General features: G+C 32.8%; 2 protein-coding genes across 5 annotated transcripts; both read left to right on the top strand.

Moving 5' to 3' along the window:
• The first annotated feature begins 1,499 nt into the window (after positions 1 to 1,499).
• LOC111289905 (uncharacterized) lies at positions 1,500 to 6,813 on the top strand. Of its 3 annotated transcripts, none has more exons than XM_089767689.1 (2): positions 1,500 to 4,522; positions 6,090 to 6,813. In XM_089767689.1, exons 1-2 carry the CDS (start codon positions 2,195 to 2,197, stop codon positions 6,147 to 6,149), a joined length of 2,388 nt encoding a protein of 795 aa, XP_089623815.1. In that variant the 5' UTR covers positions 1,500 to 2,194; the 3' UTR covers positions 6,150 to 6,813. The 3 variants fall into 3 exon arrangements, with proteins under 3 accessions (XP_089623815.1, XP_089623816.1, XP_022737000.1); XM_089767690.1 differs by having other exon boundaries at positions 1,501 to 4,545; XM_022881265.2 differs by having other exon boundaries at positions 1,503 to 4,884.
• Positions 6,814 to 18,069: 11,256 nt separating this feature from the next.
• PHR1 (photolyase 1) lies at positions 18,070 to 21,333 on the top strand. 2 transcript variants are annotated; one of them, XM_022883308.2, is made up of 9 exons: positions 18,087 to 18,544; positions 18,893 to 19,233; positions 19,311 to 19,551; positions 19,656 to 19,813; positions 19,908 to 19,944; positions 20,145 to 20,203; positions 20,505 to 20,586; positions 20,671 to 20,742; positions 20,970 to 21,333. In XM_022883308.2, exons 1-9 carry the CDS (start codon positions 18,221 to 18,223, stop codon positions 21,141 to 21,143), a joined length of 1,488 nt encoding a protein of 495 aa, XP_022739043.2. In that variant the 5' UTR covers positions 18,087 to 18,220; the 3' UTR covers positions 21,144 to 21,333. The 2 variants fall into 2 exon arrangements, with proteins under 2 accessions (XP_089623814.1, XP_022739043.2); XM_089767688.1 differs by lacking the exons at positions 20,505 to 20,586; positions 20,671 to 20,742 and having other exon boundaries at positions 18,070 to 18,544.
• The last annotated feature ends 46 nt before the right edge of the window (positions 21,334 to 21,379 follow it).

The raw sequence follows: 21,379 nt of genomic DNA, 5'->3' as shown, positions 1-21,379 counted from the left end.
AATCATCATATCTATTTTTAAGATTACAAAATATTTACGAAGACTCCTTTTATTTGAAAAAAATGATTTTTTATCTTTGTATTTTTACGTTGTAAATGATCAATTAAATAAATTTAATAACTAAATTTGGAAGCCGTTGTTTCTCATATGTGCATCGGATGTTTTCGAACCGGTCCCCTGAGAAAAAATCTTCAAATTTTTTGTTCATAAATACAAATAGCCCAATTGGGGGTATATAAAAAACTTTTGTACTCGGAACAAATTGATGCTACTAATACTTATTTTAAGGGATAGCTGCTAGGGTAAATGATCTTTTTCTAGATCATAATCTAAAATGAATGATGTGTTCATGATTAGATTTAGACAATTAAGTTGAAAAGAAGAAGAGAGATGATTGTTGTGATTAAGAGATAATTTTAATGCTGAATTTTTTTGCTTATTTTGATAAATTAAGGGGTGTCCAAAACACAATCAGATCAAATAAAAATATATTTACTTATTATTAATAAGTGATTGATTTAATCAATTAAGATCGTTCATTTTGATAAAAATATCTTAAATTTAAATTCTATCGATAGTCATTTATTGAGATTATCTCGAATGTACGATCTATAATAATTTATCTTAAACTGTTAAATATGATATATTTTACTCTGATCTAAGAGATTGAATCACTTATTTATTTTAAAATTTTTTTTACCAAAACAAAATATATTTACCTATTAAAATTTGGTAATGGGATGGGTGGTGACGAGGAGGTAAGTACAAAGTAAGGGATAATACCACTAATAATTTTTAAATTAGAATAGAATATTTAATATGTTATTTAATTTTTAAAAATATTTAATTTGATAGATAAATTTTGAATTTATTAATTATTATGATATTTAAAAAATTATTTATTAATTACATGTTATTATTTAAAATTAACAATGATAAAAGTAAATCTTACCTTATTTAATATATTCATGATTTAAATATTAAATTAAAAATTTTAAAATTTGTAAATTTAATATTTTATTATAATTCAAAGATTATTTATCACATTAACTTTAAAATAAAAAAAGATAAAATTTGGCCAGGATTTTTACTCATGAATATGCTACCTAATCTTAGGGCCCTTATAGAAAAATTCAAAATAAAAAAATTTGGAATAATAAATTAGAGGAAAAATAATGATAAAAAAATTGAAAAAAATCCCCGAGCGTAGGGTGTTTGGTGGAATTTTTTGGTTTGGCTGTCTTTGGTCAACACTGGCCAAGAAGAACTGGTTGAAGGGAGTGGAATTCATTCAATTCCTAGGCTGCCCTTTTTATGTTCACATTCTGAGAAAAAACGACGTTAACAACAGGTCACAAATGGAAACCCATTTTAACTCATCTGTGGTCTGGTTGGGTTGGTTGGGCCATGAAAAAAAATCCTACAGAAAATCAAGTTTTCTTTAAAAAATATATATATATGAAAATTCCCAACATCTTTAAAAGTGAAAGAAGAGGAAGGGAAAGAAACAGACAAGACAAACAAGACCCCAGCAACGCAAAAGAGAAAGATAGAAAGAAAGAAAATGGTTGGAAAAAAAAAATAAAATGAAAAAGAAAATTAAAGGCAGAAACATGAAAGTGATACCAAAACTAGAACCTTTTATGGCGAGTGAAGAGTACTCTCCAATCACCTGTTCGTGACAACCATTGTCAGGTAGTAAATGTTTTCGTACGTGGGACTCCGGTGTTACCTCAATGCACCAGTTTCCATCAACATGCCCCCTTCTCTTTCCCCCACGCTCACCTCGACGGCGCGTGTCAGGGCGTCAATACTATACTCTACCTCTCTCTCTTTCTCTTGTGTCCCCCTTTATTTCTATCTTACCACACCTTTTTTACTTTCTCTCTCTTTCTTTGGCTTTGAAATTTCTTCTGCTAAAAAAATCAAATACCCAATAACAAAAACCAAAAACTGCATGGAAACTCGCCGGGAAATCAAGATCCGGCCAGGGCCGGCGGATTTTCCCGGCTAAATGCAAGAACCAGTAAAACGTTGTCGTTTATATAATTCACGGGAACAAGGAGAAGAAGAAGAAAATGATGACAAGAACAACAACGACATCAACAGTAGCAAAGACAAGAAGCAGAATCTTTCAGTGAAACTCCAAAAAGAGTAGCCAAATTTTCCTTTTTTTCATCGAAGTCCCTGTGCAATGGCTGCCACGACTAATACAACAACCACTCCAGTGGACTCAGTCTCAGCCGACGAGTTAACAGCCAAGGCCATACACAAAAGGTACGAAGGGTTAGTCTTGGTTCGAAACAAAGCTATAAAAGGTAAAGGAGCTTGGTATTGGGCTCATCTCGAGCCCATGCTCGTTCATAATACTGATACCGGACTTCCCAAAGCTGTAAAGCTCCGGTGCTCTTTGTGCGAAGCCGTTTTCTCAGCATCTAATCCTTCAAGAACAGCTTCAGAACATCTAAAGAGGGGAACTTGTCCCAATTTTAACTCTCTTGCTAAACCCATTTCTTCTGTTTCTCCATCTGCAACAACGGTAGCAACAGCAACCGCAACTCAAAGTAATAGAAAACGAAGTTCTTCTTCGGTTACTGTAACTGCCACTGGCGGGGTCCTTGTTGCCTCGGGTTCGGGTTCTGTTTCAGGTTCGGGTTGTTCTTATCAGGCTACTCCGCTGGCTATTGTTGATCCTTCAAGGTTTTGTGGGGAGTTAGCTTACTCGCCGTCGCCAGGGGCGGTTGTGACGGCGAGTGGTGGAAGTTTGGTACCACAACATCAGCAGCATTTGGTTTTGTCTGGAGGGAGAGAGGATTTAAGTGCTTTGGCTATGTTAGAAGATAGTGTAAAGAAGCTAAAAAGTCCTAAGACTTCACCTGGGCCGACTTTAAGCAAGTCCCAGATTGATTGTGCAGTTGAATTTTTAGCTGATTGGATTTATGAGTGTTGTGGGTCGGTTTCATTTTCGAGTCTCGAACATCCAAAGTTTAGAGCTTTTCTTAATCAAGTTGGTTTGCCACCGGTTTCAAGGAGGGAGCTTGCTGGGAGTAGATTGGATGTTAAGTATGAGGAAGTGAAAGCTGAATCCGAGGCAAGGATTAGAGATGCTATGTTCTTTCAGGTTGCATCTGATGGGTGGAAAGTTGAGAGCTTTTCTAGTGGGGAAGAGAGCTTGGTGAATTTGACCGTGAATTTGCCTAATGGGACTAGCTTGTATAGAAGAGCAGTTTTTCTTAGTGGTTCTGTTCCTTCTAAATATGCAGAGGAGGTGCTGTGGGAGACGGTAACGGGAATTTGTGGGAATGCTGTGCAGCAATGTGCAGGGATTGTTGCTGATAAGTTTAAGGCTAAAGCATTGAGGAATTTGGAGAATCAGCATCATTGGATGGTTAATCTTTCTTGTCAGTTTCAGGGTTTTAAAAGTTTGATTAAGGACTTTAGCAAGGAGCTTCCTTTGTTCAAGGTAGTGACTGAGAATGCCTTGAAGCTTGCAAGTTTCATAAATAATACGAGTCAAATTCGAAGTAGCTTTCTAAAGTATCAGTTGCAGGAGTGTGGGAGTGCCGGGTTATTGAGAGTGCCCTTGCGTGATCATGAAAGCTTGAATTTTGGACCTGTGTATAGAATGATTGAAGATATATTGAACTCAGCTCGGGCACTTCAGTTGGTTTTGCTTGACGAAACATATAAGCTGCTGTCCATGGAGGATCCAGTTGCCAGGGACGTTGCAGAGATGATTCGAGATATGGGGTTTTGGAATGACTTGGAGGCGGTGCATTCATTGGTTAAATTGATCACAGAAATGGCTCACGAGATTGAGACAGAAAGACCACTAGTTGGGCAATGCCTGCCACTTTGGGATGATCTTAGAACCAAGGTAAGGGATTGGTGTTCAAAATTTCACATTGCAGAAGGTCCAGTAGAGAAAGTGATTGAAAGGCGGTTCAAGAAAAACTACCACCCGGCTTGGGCTGCTTCATATATACTTGATCCATTTTACTTGATTAAAGACATGAGTGGGAAGTACCTTCCCCCCTTCAAGTGCTTGACAATTGAGCAAGAAAAGGATGTTGATAAGCTGATAACCAGGCTTGTATCTAGAGAGGAGGCTCATATTGCTCTTATGGAACTTATGAAATGGAGAACAGAAGGGCTTGATCCGGTATATGCCCAAGCGGTGCAGATGAAGGAGAGAGATCCAGTCACAGGGAAGATGAAAATTGCTAATCCCCAGAGCAGTAGGCTTGTTTGGGAAACTTATCTTACTGAGTTCAAGTCCCTAGGGAAAGTTGCAGTTAGGCTTATTTTCCTCCATGCAACTTCATGTGGATTCAAATGCAGTTGGTCTTTGTTGAGATGGGCAGGCGCACATGGGCATTCAAGGGTAGGCATGGACAGGGCTCAAAAGTTGATATTTATTGCAGCACACAACAAGCTCGAGAGGCGGGATTTTTCCAGGGATGAAGAAAAGGATGCAGAGCTTTTCGCATTGGCAAACAGTGAGGATGATGTACTAAATGAGGTTCTTATTGAAACATCCTCAGTGTAACGTTTTTTCTTTCTTTTTTTTTTCCCATTTCTTTAGAAATTTGAAAATTGTAGGATTTTTTGAATTCTTTTTACTACTTTTTTTTTTTTTTTTCCATTTTGTACTAGTTTTTACTTACTGTTTAGAAGATTTTGGGAGAGTCAGGTGGGAGGAAAAGGGTATTGATTGGGGTTGAATATTGTATTCCTACCACTGCTCAGCCTCACAGTTTGAGCATTTCCCATCTTTTACCCTGGCATGATTTTGGGGCTTTTGGATTTGCAGAAAAAGAGTCTTCTTGTTTGTAAAGATAGAGAATGCTGCATGAATAGAAGTTACAGAACAGGAAGAAGAATGTAATTTTTTTCCTCTAGCATTTTTGATAAAAAATAATATCTATAAAGGGGAATATTTATGATTTCTCTTGGTTTTATGAACATATCCGGACTCTAAATTGTGTTTTGAGGGTTACAAACAAGTTATATGCTTTGACATAAAGCACTTATTTGCTGTTATCTTGAGCAATATTGGAACTTATATGATCTGATTTAGTTCATATGCTACCTTCCATATTTGATTTTTTGTTTATGGAACTTGATATAGGTTAAGGACTTCAATGCATGTGTGAATAGATGATATTAGTTACTGAATTTTCTCTATTCCATTTACAATCCTGCTTGAAGACTTATGAGCCCTTAGTTATGTTCTTAAGAATCCAAAAAAGCAATTTCTCTCCTAGTCCAGTTCACCATTTTATTGTTCTTGATGAAGTAATTTATCTTCTAAAGACAATTACCTTTCTGTCTGAAAAAAGTTTGTTACATTGTTTCTTTATTTAGATCTTAAAGTGCAGCTGAACTTTTGTAATTGATATAATGTACAGCTGGTCCCTTATTTTCAATATTTATTTGAAGTGTGGATCCTTTGCATGATCATCTCATTTCCTTCGCAAACTAGCGTGATCAACACTCTTTCTTTGTGCAATTTCACACGTCCAATTTGGATATCATTTGCTCTTTGATGTATGGTAAAAATGATTGGGGGAGGTTTTGCTGAAAAACCTTTCACTATTTCTGGTCATTGGTGCTTGAATTTTGCTATTTGGTGGTCCATCATATGCCCCTCTAGAGGGTCTTTCCGCAACCTGAAGTTGGAAGGAAGTTCCAAGTTTAGGTTCGTTTTCTCAGCCAAAACAGGTAATTGCCTGGACCATGCTGTATCTGTACCCCTACCAGAATTTGATAAGATTTCTGGCTTTTGTGTGTCCACTGTGTTTAGTTTTTGTGACTTGTGATGCAATCATAAATCACATCAGAAGTACATTGTCCGCTTCGCTGAAACTGGCAGGTTCAAAGTATATTTCTTATCAGAAATGTCTGGATAGGCTCATTTCTTCTTTGGATTTGTAGTTGTTTATATTACTGTGTTATTTTCTGGATGAACAGTAAACTATAGAAACATATGTTCAAAAACTTTGATAAAATCAATTATCATAAGTTGAACTTGAACTGAGGAATGAACTTTAGATAATTATGCTAAATGTCTTGTTCTTTTTTGGCAGAAGCATGTGACAAAGATATTGTCGGAGTGGAGAGACCACCATAAGATGGTTGTGCGTTAGGACTGTTGGACCATGATTAGAGAGGAATTTGGCTGAAGGATCCAAAGACGTAAGTTTTTTTGACAGGGAGGTGTCTTTTTGGAAGAGGTTCCTCGAGCCGGTTGGGTGGATGGCGAGCCCTATTTCAGTACGTGGGTCAGAAGGACATGAGACCAGGCCTTTATAGCTGGAGGAGCACTTCCAAATGTTTCCATCTCATCTAGATATCCCCTGTTTTTTGTGTTTGGGAGAGTGGAGCCCCACCAAGAAAGAAGTGGAAGTCTTTTTCCAAGCTTTGGTTGTCTAGGAGAGAGATCAGGTTTTTGCCCATCAAATCATCTTTGGGGTAACTTATCTTTTAAACATTCCAAAGCTCATGATGTTCATGCAGAGTCATTGGCTGATGCCCCCCATGATTGCAAGAAAGGTCTTAAAGAGGACCCAAAGCAAAGGAAGATTGTCGGCATGAAGTGGCACAGAAGATGCTTGAGAGAGTTGAGATTGAGAGTGATCCTACAACAATTTCAAACTGATTCATTGGTTCCTCATGCCTCCGTAATTTTAAAACTACCAGTACAAGTTAAACTAGTACTGCGAGTTCCCTAGTGGATTTCCCATATTTATCTACCTTATTTGTACACTACTTCTATTGGATTTTCCCATATTTATCTACTTTGTTTGTACACTCCGTAGTTTAATTTTGATTATCATTAGAGTGTTATTAAATGCATCCTATTTTTTCTTTTCACACTTTAACATTTTGTTTTAAAATTTTTTTAAGTGGAATTACTTAATTATTTTTTTTTTATAATTTTTTAGAATTTATTACTTTTAAAAAATAAAATTTCAAAAAGTCATAATTTTTTGCGAAAGTTTATAATTTTTTGAAAATTCATTCTTTAAAAGTTATATGATTTCAAAAAATTTTTTTTTTTAAATAGTTATATTATTTTTCAAAAATTTGTATAAAAAAATAATTAAATAATTTCATTTACAATTTAAAAAAAAAAGCTTAAATGTGATTAGAAAAGGCTGCCATGTATTTAGCAGCACTCTTATCATTATAGGACCTATATGATTAATTTTATCTGCTTTACATGGTTAAATTAACTGAAGCATAGACTTCAAGATTTTATTCATAAAACTGGGATCATTTGTTGAGGAAAAACAAAAAGAAATGCTAGTTAAGAAAAGCTGGGGGGGGAGGATTACACATGCAATTTGAGTAAGAAAAAAAAGAGGAAAAACAAGCGGAAAAGGGGGAGGCAATGAATTGCAGAGATAGATGATACCAAGGGGCTATAAGGAGTCATTTGACAATATGGTTGGTCATCAAGCATCGCTCTGTCTTCCAATTATAGTAAGCTATCACTGTGGCATGTTGCAACCCCTTCATGGAAACCAACCAAATGGCATGTTGCAACCCCTTCATGGAAACCAACCAAACATAGATTTTTCAAGAAATTACTATCGGCTTTCCATCTTTTTCCTTCTCAACATATAAAACCACCTCGAAAAAGCACTTCGAACTTTGAATTCTCCCTTTTGGCTTAATGCCTCGATGGAATTAGATTCACCCCACCCACCTCCACCCACAGTTAAAAAGTTGAAATATATTATATACACATATCCATGTATGTAAAACCAAGTGCTGATTCACCTTTTGAAAGAGGGTAGATAAAAAAAAGTGGAGTGAATTTGTGTTGCTTTTGGTTTTTACCATTCTTTAGGGGTCCTGTTCTATTTACTGATCATTTAGTGGAGAGACAGAATTTCCTGTCGGCAAGACTCGTTAATGCTGACTGCTCACCAAACTAAGCTACTAATCTTTCTTTCTTTTCTTTTATTTTCTTTTTTTTTTTCTCGTTTTCTCTGCGTATGGGTATGCTTCACTCCACTCATTTTTGTTTGGCTAGAAGGAAAAGAAATATAATGATTAGTATAGGACGACACTCTCTTCATACAAGAATCTTTGCCTCTTCGAATGCTTCTCATCATCATACAACCTTTCCTTTTTCTCTGTCATTTTGTTTTCTTTCTTTCCCTTATACTTGGTTTCACTCATTGAACTGCTCATTTTCTTTGAATTTTCTCTAGCATTACCAACCTCCAAGAAAAAAAATCTGAGAACGACTGATCTTATTTTGTCTGCATCATCATCATCTTAATTTGGTGTTCTTTTATATATAATCAAAATGAGACTGAAATGTAATGATAAATATCAAAATCTCAAAAAACCTGACTCGGTTTATTGTCTGAGTTTGCGTTAAATTGGAGCAATTTATATACGAAGATTTGTATGAACTTTACTATATGCACAGATCAAAATGTGTCTTATAGAAAAATATTTTAGAAATAAAGTTAAATTTATTCTTGGCATTGATGTTCAAAAATTTGATAATAATTCCAATATATTGAATATTAAAAAGTAAAGTTACATAACTGGACTAGTTCTTGAACTAATAAATATATACTTGTCACAAGTATATGTACAACTAAACATGGTTAATGCATGACAACTTCTAATATCTAATAAAAATTGTAATTTTATTAACAAAATTTACTAAAATACAATCATATGTTAAAGGTGTGTTTATTGAATTTATGTTTAATTGTTTCATACAATTATTTTTAAGAGATATCACCAAATAAATTTAAAGTTTAAATATTAACACCTATAAAAATTTTTTTATCTTCGATTTTTATTGAAGAAAAAAAAAATATGGTTACTATATATATATATTGGTATTTGTTATACATACGGTGTGCGACTGTGAATAAGAAAGAAGAATTTTATTTTATATTTATTTCCAATCTTAATATCTAAAAAAATATCATTGAGAGTAAGGCTTTGACAGGGGAGTTCTTAAAGATAATATAGCTTGAGACCAACGTGATCAATGCTAAATATTCTAAAAATGTGTGTTTACCATGCATTGCTAAAGCCTAAACTTGTATGTTTATTATATATCACCAAGATGGGTCATGCCTTGTGGTGTTGGACCACCAAACCTTGACAGAGAAGTCAGCTCATTAAAAGTTAAAAAATATTACTACTATTATTATATATATTACAATATATATATACACTAATTATACCTTTTTTTTGGAACCTTCAACCTTATTTTCATTCACTGTTCTTTCACGTGGAGATACTTGCCATTTTTTTTTTTTTAATTTTAGGTTGTCTTATAGTATTACACTTTATATGCTCCCAAAAAGTCTTACCTCTTTGTGTTTCTTTTACCTGCAGACCCTAACTTCGTTTTATTTATGTCTATATCTGTCACGCTATGAAAATTTTACATACATTTTCAACGTGGTCCTAAGTGCCTAACTTATACTCTCATTTAATTGAAGTTCAGTTGAAAATATTGTGAGAATCTTCATTTTTTTATTCCATTTTTACACAAATGGGGGAGGAGTCTAAAAGATGGATGAATATATATATATATAATAAATAATCACACTGGACAATAAAATTTGTAGACTTCACAAATAAATTAATACATATATTTTAAAATATAATAAAAATAAAAAATATTATAATTTTTTAATTTTATTTATAAAATTAAAAAATTATACTGTTAGTATATAAAAATAAATTATATATAATATAAGATTCAAATTTTTACACAAGTTGAAAGATGATAAGGAATTCATTAGAGACTATATTTGTTTTAATTCTTCCTTTCACTTGTAATTACAATTTTTTTTAAATTCGGAATTAGGTAGTGATGAATCTTACTAATTATTAGTATAAATTATTTTTAATACATGCAAAACTATTGAAAAGTTGCAACCAATTAATATGTTGATTTTTAAAATTAAATTGTTAGGGAACGATTGTCTATGTGCGCGACCAAAGATCATCGAAGGGATACCAAGTAAACTGTTACCCTTGCTTTGTTCATCACCTCTTTTCGATGATAAAAGCCTTCCAACTAGAACGAAAGGACTGCGCTTTCTATCATTTCTGTGAAACCCTGGAATGGCATTATTCAAGAAAGGTCAAGATGACTGACCTTACATCAACCCTAAAAGTGCTCTGTCGTTTCAAAATTTGAAGCCCATAGCAGTCAAAAGTTACGAAAGTAGAATAACAATAAAAAAAACAAATTACGTCCACCATTTATGTTTTTATTCAAGTGAAAACTGAGCCGATAAGTTTAGTTCTCCATCACAGCTCATTCAAAAAATTTTAGTTATAATTAATGCTTAGATCGAGACTATCCAATCAGAATCAGTTATACATTACGAATTTTTCAAAATTTATGAGTGAAAAATAATACTTGTCATGTCCTACACAATTTATATTAATCAATTATGTTCGTGCCCTAAAGAAAAGAAAACAAAATTTCTTCCCCCGAAAATGGTGGTAGAAATTTGGACCACACAATTAATAATCTTAAATTAAACAGTGGTATAATGTTATATATTAGACTACTATTCAAAAATAAAAACAATGGGTTTTAATAATGAAACTACAACTAGGCAGAGGCATTGGGTGTGTTACACATAATTAGGGGGTTCAGTAACCGAGGCACGTGTCATAATCATGGAGTTTGTATAATGCTTTCGTTCGTACCATGGGAAAAACACACTCATGTCTTTGATGGTTCGAAAGCCCAACTCTGATGAATGATGAGCCACATCAAAGCCGTCCAAGCCTTGGAATGGGACCACATGTGCGGCGTATGATAAAAAAAAATTAAGATACTAACTGTCGGCACAACTAGCTTAATAAACAAAAGCCAAAGGGGGAGGTGGTTTCCGTCGGTCGTTGAGTGTTGTTTGTCTTGGCAAAATAAAAAACCGAGGGAGGAGTGGAAAGGGTTCGGATTTCAGCTCAGAGTTCAGACAGAGTCGAAACTGACAATAACTAAAACCTTGACCCAACCAAAAAAAGACTTTGATTATCTTCTATTTCTTCGTCACGTGGTCAACTACTGTGTCGGGACGATGATTCATTGGAATTGAATCGTATTGGTCAACACCGTACTATCTACGTCATACTTAATTTTACTACCATTAATTATTTTTTTGGCCAAAAAAAATTGTTCCTATTTTTTAATATATATTACAAATATTTTCATTTTATTTTAAATATAAAATATCTTTAATACCCTGACTAACAAGTATTAAATTTTACATATTTGTGGGGTGAAATGTAGTATTTCAAAAATAAAATTCTAACATCATTTTTTATTCAGACAAATTTTGTGACCAAGATTATTAAAAATGCTTAAAATGTTGAGCAGTTGCTGTAATGCATTGAAATTCCAACATAATTTTCAAAAAAAAAAAAATTTATGCATATTGTTCAAATTATTTGAATTGTGTATTAATTTTTTAAAAACATATATAAATGTTCATGTGTGTATAAATATATATACGTATTTATATGCATAATCATATATGCCATATATATTTGTTTAAGGAAACAATGCGTAAGTTAAGCTTAATGACACCTACATCCATAGATTGAAAATAAACAATGTAGTAAACAGTATTGTAGTCAGTAATAAGTGAGAGAAATGATATGTTAAAATAATGAATAACATTTATTTGATATTAGATCACTATATAGACTTGACTATTTTTTGTGATTTCGATCATAGTGTTACATAAAATAATTCATTCAACCAATGTTTGAATAGGTTTAGTTACATGTATGATGGTGATTCAGATTTAAACTTTAATTTTTTTAAATTGAAATCGATTTCAATATTATTAAACAAATAATTCGTTGATGAATGCCGTTAATTTAGTATAAAAGTTACAACTTTCAAATCACATCGAAATATTTTTCACCTAATTTTTTATTGATTAAGTGAAAATGTAAGAATGATTTCGATGAAAATATATTGTTTTTGATCATCTAGAATGTGCTAAAACTAAAGAGACTCATCATTCTGTCTCTAACATATGAGACCAATTTCAAAGTATATCAAGTAGTTTCATGGGAATCGTTTTAACAATTATATCTAATCTTAAATTCCACTTATGGAAACAACATAAAATCAACTGCCACAATACTCATATCATCACATGGTGGATTGGAATTGTTGTTTCTCTAGAAGTACTACAAAAAGTTTCAGTTAAAACTTAGCTTTCAATTACAACCAACGGCACCATTGCCTCCCTCCTTTTTCCACTTCATCTAATTAGCTATTATGATTGTCATTAACTTTTTTAATTAATCACCTTCTTTTTTAAATAATTACATAATTAATTGATCCAATGCAACAAAAGGTTAAAAAAATATATAAGATATTATTTTAGTTTAGTTTATTTCAAATTTTGTTAATAATCACTTAAATTGTTAATCGAATATTAAATTTTTAATTTCAGTAATTAAAATTTAATAATTTAATAAATTTAAATATAAAAACAAAATTTATTTTAGTTCTAGTTTTACTAAGTTTAATGCTATAGTTGGTATCATCAAATTATTCAAAAAAAATCAAAATAACAATAGGAAAATAATAATAAAAAAGGGAAAAGGATAATTTTAATTTATTTTTGAGCAGGAAAGTGGGGTTTCCATGAATTGTTTAATGAGGTATGTTGAAAAGTGCTTGGTTTTGCATTTGATGGCCTGGTGGGGCAAACCTCCATTTAACATAATTCGATTGAGAACCCCTTGTTTTACTTAATTTTCTTTTTTTTTCCTACTTTTTTCAAGCGGTCAATCTTGCTTTGATTTGATTATTCGTTATTTATGAGTATAATTATTTACATGAGTGCCTAAGTATACTAACATTAAGGCTAGGATTTGGGACCCAAGATTTTCATAGACTTAGACCTATATAACCCTAATATTCAAGCACCCAAATTTCAAAACTGTCCTTTATCTTTATGGTTGAAATTCTTTTTGCTAGGATATTTTTGTCATTTCGCAAAATGGGTGCTGTTTGTTAAAAAAAAAAACATTTATATTGCCAACCTACTGTATAAAATCTAAAAAATAAGATTTGGTGGGTACGTACATTCCTAGTTCATTGGATTGCTTACATCAAAAGATATGTGATTGGATTGGCTTAATTATTTTTTAGTCATTTCATTTTTTTATTTCCACATTACCCCAGTTAGGTAATTAATAAATATATTAGTGTGTTACACGTGATTAGACAAAAGTTTAAAGAAAGTATGAGTTGTAAGATTTAAAAAATGAAAAAAAAACCCATTAATTTATTTGGTAAAAGTGATGCATTGGTTAAGCAACAACAAGGAATTCTTATGAATATTTAAACCTGTCTATGAGCTTGATTTACCCATCCAGCTCGCAAGCTTGTCTCTTGAGTATGAGTTTTAAAGTTTCATCCTGATCCAAATCATTATTTAATAAATAAAAAATTGTTATTTATTTAACAGTATGAAAATTTATAAAATATCACTAAAAAATGATTTTTAAAAAAATATTTTAAACAATAAATGGATCTGTTCAAGTATTGGATAAAAGATTATCAAAATCAATAAGGTTTGATCCAGCTCATGGATTGATATAGTTTTATGGAATTTGATTAATTTCTTTTAATATTTATTTTACATTGGGCAACTTGTAACAATTAACAAATTAGTATTTTTAAATTTTAATGTAATAAAATAAATAGTTAATGTAATGAACAACTTTTAAATCATATGTAAATATTTAATGTGTTATCTGAATTTTAAAATTTTTTAACATATTATCTAAATTATGAATTTATTAAATAAAATGATACTCAATTTTAAGATAATTAATTTCAAATAATAATATGAGATGAATAAATAACTTCATAAATATTATATTAGTTAATAAATTTATATTTAGATATTATATTTATATTTTACTATAATTTAAGAATCATTCATGATATTAATCATAAAATAAACGAAAATTAAAACACCAGCAAAGTGAGTTAATAAATACAATACTATGTCATTAGCATTAAACCCGGTTTGGCAAGTAGAATAACAGCTAGCAATTAAGCAATTATATATATGATTTTAGTTTAAAAAAAAATTTAGTAGTAATAAGTGGAGTATTAATTAAAGAAAATTTATTGTTATTCTAGCAGCAGCGGTCAAGTGAAAATAATACATGCAAGTTTAATTATTTGGTGTGTGATTAGCTTCGGCAATTTATTTGAAGTAGATATTTTTTCGGTCTTAACAACATGTAAACATTATTACTCAATTTCCCATTTTTGGCGAAACACTGAAATTTTAAATCATAAGCATGCTTTTCCAATGATTAAGCAGACTTTGTAATATTGGTATAACATGTATGCGTTGATTGGGGCACTGAAATTGGGTGTTTCATGTTTCATGAATTCCCTTTTTAAATATTTACAAGAATAATTTACAAAGGAAAAAAAAAAAGGCTAACTCACATAAAATTTTGTTTTCAAAATTTTATTATAACCTATAAAGATTTTAAAATTTTCACTTAAATCCTTAGAATAAGATTAAAAAAAAATGTGAATGCATTATCTAAATGTAATTTTTTTTTTTTTTTGCATTTAACTTTTTGGACTTGTGTAATTAAAAAACCTAAAGAAGACATGTAAAGTATGGGTTCGATCACAATCATCTGCATTATTTTAATGCCTGTAATACTGTCCACTTTAAATGATTATATCCAAGGGTCCAAAAGAAAAGTTATATTAGCCAGGGACAGGGGATTGGAGGGATGGAATTTTACATTGGTCTAATCTAAATAGTTCACTCTTTGTAGTTGGATTTTAATGAGGTTGGATCTGTTTCTTCAATTTCTGTAAGCTTTGGTCTCTTTTGTAAAAGAGCTTTTGTTTTCCCAAGCTAATCATCAGATTAGATAAATATATATATATATATATATATATATAGTAGCTTTTAAAAAAAAAAAAAGAAACAAAGTTTGTTAACTTGGAATTTAAGGACAAAATGTGTATCACGAGGGGTCAAAATTCTTTAATTATGAGACAACTTTTGAAGTTCAAAGATAAAAATAAAAAACAAGAAGAAGCCATGAAAGTTTCACGTTCCTCACAAGGGTCACAAGCCACCAACAGACATAAACAAGAACCTTTGAAGATTACTTATATTCTAAAAGACTGCCAACCATTGCCACTTTCCAATTTCCCTTTTTTTTTCGTTTATGGGAAAAAGTGGAAACTAGACGTTGGATTTTCCTTGAAGACATTGCTTCTGGTTGGTCAATCTCCTTTATGTCCTTTTTTCTTTTTTTGTTCTTGTCTTTTACCATTACTTATTTTTTGTCCTTCGAATTGGGTCACAACAATTCACAAGGCTTGACCTCCATGCTTTTAGTTCTATATATTGACTCAGGCATCTTTCCAGCTGAGACATCAGTCTTATCTTGCTAAAGAGGACTAAAGGCTTATAGTCCTTGTTTATTAGTACAACCAACCAATCTTGTCTTACAAATTTGTGTACCAAACACAGACCAACAAGTTTCTTTTGGGAATAACCTAAGAGAAGATATGAATTTTGGAAGGAGACAATCCCAAGCTGTGCAGAAATATGTTGAAATTAATCTTTATGTTATTTATATAAAGACAAATCGTTTTTTCTGGTGTTGAACCTATTAGTTTCATTAATATCTATATATATCAATCAGACCATATTGTTCGTCTTTAGGGAAATCTATAACTATATTGTAGTTATAGTGTTGGTAGGTTGCCTGCTTGGGGTTTCAAGTTTCAAGGCCCTACAGTACTACTACCAGGAGATCAAAGGAACCGAATCTCTATCTGCTATGAGTCCGATAGGATAGGAGCACTTTCAAGTTTCAACAGATTGGTCATTTAGCACGAGAACCATTACTTAACAATTCTTTGATTTTTGCTGATGTGACCTTAGCAGCATTATTTTCATGGATTCGGGGGGTTATGTCGGGCATCGAACAGGAAATACTAAAGATTATTATTATTGGAAATCAGTCGTCACTTTGGTATAACCTAAAAATAAATACAAGAATCAGAGAATAAAGAGCAGATAGGATTAGGAAATTAGAATCAAGTGCATTTGCTTTATAGCTAGTAGTATTTATTACTTTCACTTTCTGCATAGGAATTTTAGACAATATGGGGTGAAATCATGATTTCGTTTTCTTGAAGTTACTAATCAAGAATGATATTGTGGAAACTAAGATTGATGTCTAACTGCATATCTTCATAAAAAAAAAAGAGTAAACACAGAAAAAGTATATCCCTATGTATGACTTAGCATTGAAGGCTATTGCCTTTATATATATATTATCAGATGAACACTGACTGTTTCTTCATGGGATCTCTATTGATTCAGCAAGTCAATACCTTGAAAAATGGCTTTGATGAAAATAAAATTTCAAACTACTAATAGGGAAAAGTTGTGATGACAAAATTCTACCTAAAATTTCATGATTCTTCCATGGACTAACTTTAATTAGTGTTTTGACTGTTCCCTGGCAAAACAGCTTGATATATGATCTAGAGTTTCAAATACTACTTTTAAAAGTAACACCGGCCAATACCTCCGTATATAGTACTTCATACTGCCTTTTATATAATTGGAGGGTCTACAGTTTGATGATCATGAACGATGCAAGAACTTAATTTGTTAATAAATACATCATCTACTAATTCAAGATTCTGGAGTTATTAATAACTGATAATGCATGATTGATCTAAATAAGAGAAAAAACAGAAACTAACAAAGCAGACAAAAGAACAGAAACTAACTAAAAGGTTTACAAAATTTTTTAAGGGATTGATATGTTATTCACATAATAATTATAAATAGTATCCATGAAATCATGGTTTCGTTTTATCGAAGAAATCAAGAATGATTTTGGAAAAACATCTCAAGCCCAACCTCACAACCGACAAGAAGAACAAATGTCTGAAAGTGTGAAATTTGAAGCAATTTGAAAGGGACTGAAAGCTATATATGTCAAATATATGATATCCTGCACTTAGAGGCACCTAATCAAAAGTTTTAAGATCTTATAAGCTGTAATGTAAGCTCAAGAATCAGTTTTATATATGAATCCCCCTTCATATCACATGCAATCTTATTAGTCAATAATCAAAATTCACACTTCTCATTTCTCAATCGCTTGATGAAGATGTATATTACAAAATTGAAATCTGTCTTTAGGCAAGCTGGACGTGTAACGACAAGTGACAACATTAAAAAATGAAAAGTGCAACCACAACCAATTCAACAAAGATGGAAATAAAAGTTAGGACTAATTAGCAGCACAGCATGCAGCAAATATGGTGTTGCTATATGTGGGGCACTGAATGCAATCCTCAGCTGAGTAAGTGCCTTTGCTTTATGTAGTTGCTGCTGCAACTTTCTTTTTTCAGGCTTTAGACCATCATTTCTTGAACACCCTACAACCTTCAAAATTGTTTGAATAGAACTTGATAAGATGTCTAAACCAAAAAAAGTGTGTGTATTAGTTTGCTGCAAACTAATTTAGAAAATGTTATCCAATATATATTGCTTTCATTGAAGATTCAGACTTTGTGTCTGAGAGATCCATTTGATGGCACAACTACAAGTAGGAAAATGACAATGCATAAACTAAAAAAGAGTTGATTCATCACATAAATTAATTTATTTTGTTCTAAGTGATTTTCAATTAGAAAATTTTTTATAATTCTTTGTTGATGTTAATCTTAAATATAAAATCCAAGATATGAATTTTATCTTGATTTTAGAAACTGAATAATTTATATTTATTTCATGAGATTTACATATGAATTTTGAATTCAATCAAAACTAGCAATTAAACAATTATCACCACTACCCTTTCCTTTCGGTGAAAAAATAAGAGTAAAATGTTGAAGTGTTGAAGTTTAGAAGGAGTACAGAACGCCTATAGGCCGCCGCCGCTCCAAATCAACAGTTAGAAACAACATGGCATTATGCCACGTGTCAAATTTATTCAGGTCCACGTATATCGTTTCAAAACCACAACCTTGAACTGTTTCTGGTTGCCTGCTTCCCTCCAATTTCTCTTCTTCCTCAAACCCCCGCCTTGTTAGCCTACGCCCTCCACCCCCCTGGCTCACGGTAGCAGATGCTCGTCGCTTCGATTCCTCTTTACCCTCTTCATGGCTTCTCTATCTTCACGATCAACTAAACTAACCTCCGTACAACCGGGTCGGATCCATGTCCTGAAGGAAGGATCTCAGCCACTGAAAAAAGGTCCCGTGGTGTACTGGATGTTTAGAGATCAACGGTTAAAAGACAACTGGGCTTTGATCCACGCCGTTGATCAAGCCAACAAAGCTAATGTGCCTGTGGCTGTAGCTTTCAATCTCTTTGATCAATTCTTGGGGGCTAAAGCAAGGCAACTAGGGTTCATGCTAAAGGGTTTACGTCAATTACAAACAAGCATTGAGGATGCTCTTCAGATTCCATTCTTCTTGTTTCAAGTAAGGTTTTAATTTATTTTTTAATGCATTTAAAGATAACCCATTTTTTAGTTTTTGTGTTTTGCAATTATGGTCCAATTTAGAAGAAAGTGTTGACAAAAAACAATTTTTTTTTTTACCAATTTGTTCTGAATGTTCAAGTAAAAAGTGAAATTTGTTACTTATGTTTGTTAAATTATGCTTAGCTTAGTTGTATACGATTCTTCATTCGATGATATGAAAAAATTGTCTAAAATGAATGACTGTATTAGCAGCATTGTTCTTGCTTAATGAAAATAGAAGGCTGTGATTCTATGTTTTTTATGCTTGGTACCAAAATTTAGCTTTTCCTGCGTGCTGAGTTTTTAGGGAGAAGCTGAAGAAACAATATCAAAATTTCTTGGAGAATGTGGAGCTTCACTTTTAGTTACAGATTTCTCGCCGTTAAGGCAGATTCGAAATTGTAAAGATGAAATTTGTAAGAGAGTGAGTGATTCAGTGACCATACACGAGGTTGATGCCCACAATATAGTTCCTATTTGGGTTGCATCGGATAAGTTGGAGTATAGTGCTAAGACGATAAGGGGTAAGATAAATAAACTGCTTCCTGAGTACTTAATTGACTTTCCAACTTTGCAACCACCAAACAAGAAATGGGATGCCTTGAATCAGTTGATTGATTGGGACAGTCACATTGCCGATGTTTTGAGGTCAGAAATTTATCTATTTGGGTGGAGTTGAGTTAAGAGTATTTTGGGTTGATAATGCTGATACATCCTATGGCCAGGAATGGGGCAGAAGTACCTGAAATTGAATGGTGCGAACCAGGAGAAACTGCGGCAATGGAAGCACTGATGGGAAACAAAGATGGATTCTTGACAAAAAGGTTGAAGAATTATTCTACAGATCGGAATATTCCTTTAAAACCAAGAGCTCTTTCTTGTTTGTCTCCATATCTGCATTTTGGGCAGATATCCGCACAGAGATGTGCCTTAGAGGCACGTAGTTTCCGGAAACTTTATGCTCAGGTTTGTTGCAGTTGAATCTCAAACCATTCTATGGTTTGCTTTCGCTTGTAGTTTGTCATATCTGATGTATGGTTCACTGTTTCATCGTACTTGCTACTCTGAAGGCAGTTGATACCTTTTTAGAGGAGTTGATCGTGCGTAGAGAACTTGCTGATAACTTTTGCTATTATCAGCCCAATTATGATTCATTACAGGGGGCGTGGGAATGGGCACGTAAGACCTTGATGGACCATGCCTCTGATAAGCGAGAACATACTTACACGTGAGTGGTTTTCTGTTGTCTTATTAATTCACTTTGTAGTGGGATATTGTCTCTATTGTGCTGAGTGAATCTCAAAGGACTCTTGAATCTGCAGGATGGAGCAATTGGAGAAGGCACAAACAGCTGATCCTGTAAGCAAATTGTTGGTGACTGTTTGAATTTCATTGTGCCCTTTGATCTTTCCAAATATATTGCTGAGGTTTTTTTTTTTTTTTTTGCTTTATGGCATCATGCATTAGTAAATTTCAGCTTTAGTTATGCTTTGCTGGAGTTTTCAGTTTTTTTTCTTTTCTCATCTTTTAGTTTTTTATTATTTTGTCACAACTTTCAGCTTTGGAATGCTTCACAGCTCGAGATGGTTCACTATGGGAAGATGCATGGTTTTATGCGGCAAGTGACTTCTCAATAAATTTAAGTTTTTCTTCTTCGTTGCAAGTTGAGAATGTTGTTTGCATGCTTGTTATCTGCTATTTGATATGGATAAAAGTTAGCCATGCATCTAATAATAAGATAAAACTGGAAGGCACAATTAAATCAGCCAATTAGCATCATAAAATTTGACTAAAGCAGATTCCTTTTTTCCTGGGTTTCTGACTATGACTAAAGTAAGCTTTTGTTAATTTATGTAGCTCATATTCTATAACTTTATTGTTAATAATCCTCTTGCTGAAAGTTTCAAATTTGTGTTCAGCATGTACTGGGCTAAAAAGATTCTTGAGTGGACAAAGGTACCTAAAGAGGCACTTGAAATATGCATATATCTAAATGACAAGGTAAATTAAGTAATGATACATTTTGCTTCAATGATATTAGTGCAAAAATGCCATCTTCGTTCGACATGAAACTCTTCATTGCAGTATGAAATAGACGGGAGGGATCCAAATGGTTACGTTGGTTGCATGTGGTCAATTTGCGGCGTGCATGACCAGGTTTATCTTCATTATTTTACTTGTGCCTTCTCGTTGATTTGTTAAATATTGTCATAGGTAAAGGTACCCCCAGTGGGTAAAATGTCAAATCAATGCAGTTAAAAAGGCTTTAAAGTGGCAGGCCTTCTGCAAACAAAACTAATTTGAAAGTATAGTTGGAAAATAAATAGAAATAGGAATTAGAAAAGCTTCTCATGCCATCCTGCTCTTCTTCATTGGCATTTCAGGGATGGCGAGAAAGACCTATTTTTGGGAAAATACGGTATATGAACTATGCTGGATGCAAAAGGAAATTCGATGTTGATGGCTACATTTCTTACATCAAGAGGCTAGTGGGTGAAATTAAGAAGAGAAAAGCAGAAAGCCAGCTCGGTCAAAAGACAAAGCAGATCCGCAGTTAAAAACTTAACATCTTGCTCTCTTGTACCAAAGTGTGAAATTAGATGTTCTAAGAGTTAACATCTTGCTCTTGCTCTCTTGAACCGAATGTAAAATGAGGTACTTGGGGTAACCCACGGGGTGACATGCTTGGCATTGCTATTCCCCGGAGAACTATAAGTTCCTTATAAACAAATTGTTATTCTCAAGTTATCATGGTTGTACCAAAGATTCGTATAAAGGTTAACATTGCTGCATC

This window comes from Durio zibethinus, chromosome 11 (genome assembly GCF_047325235.1).
Source record: "Durio zibethinus cultivar Kanyao isolate XHJ-2024 chromosome 11, ASM4732523v1, whole genome shotgun sequence".
Taxonomy (NCBI): Eukaryota; Viridiplantae; Streptophyta; class Magnoliopsida; order Malvales; family Malvaceae; genus Durio; species Durio zibethinus.
Note: the sequence above shows the minus strand (reverse complement) of the source record. Positions and strands in the feature narration are given on the sequence as shown.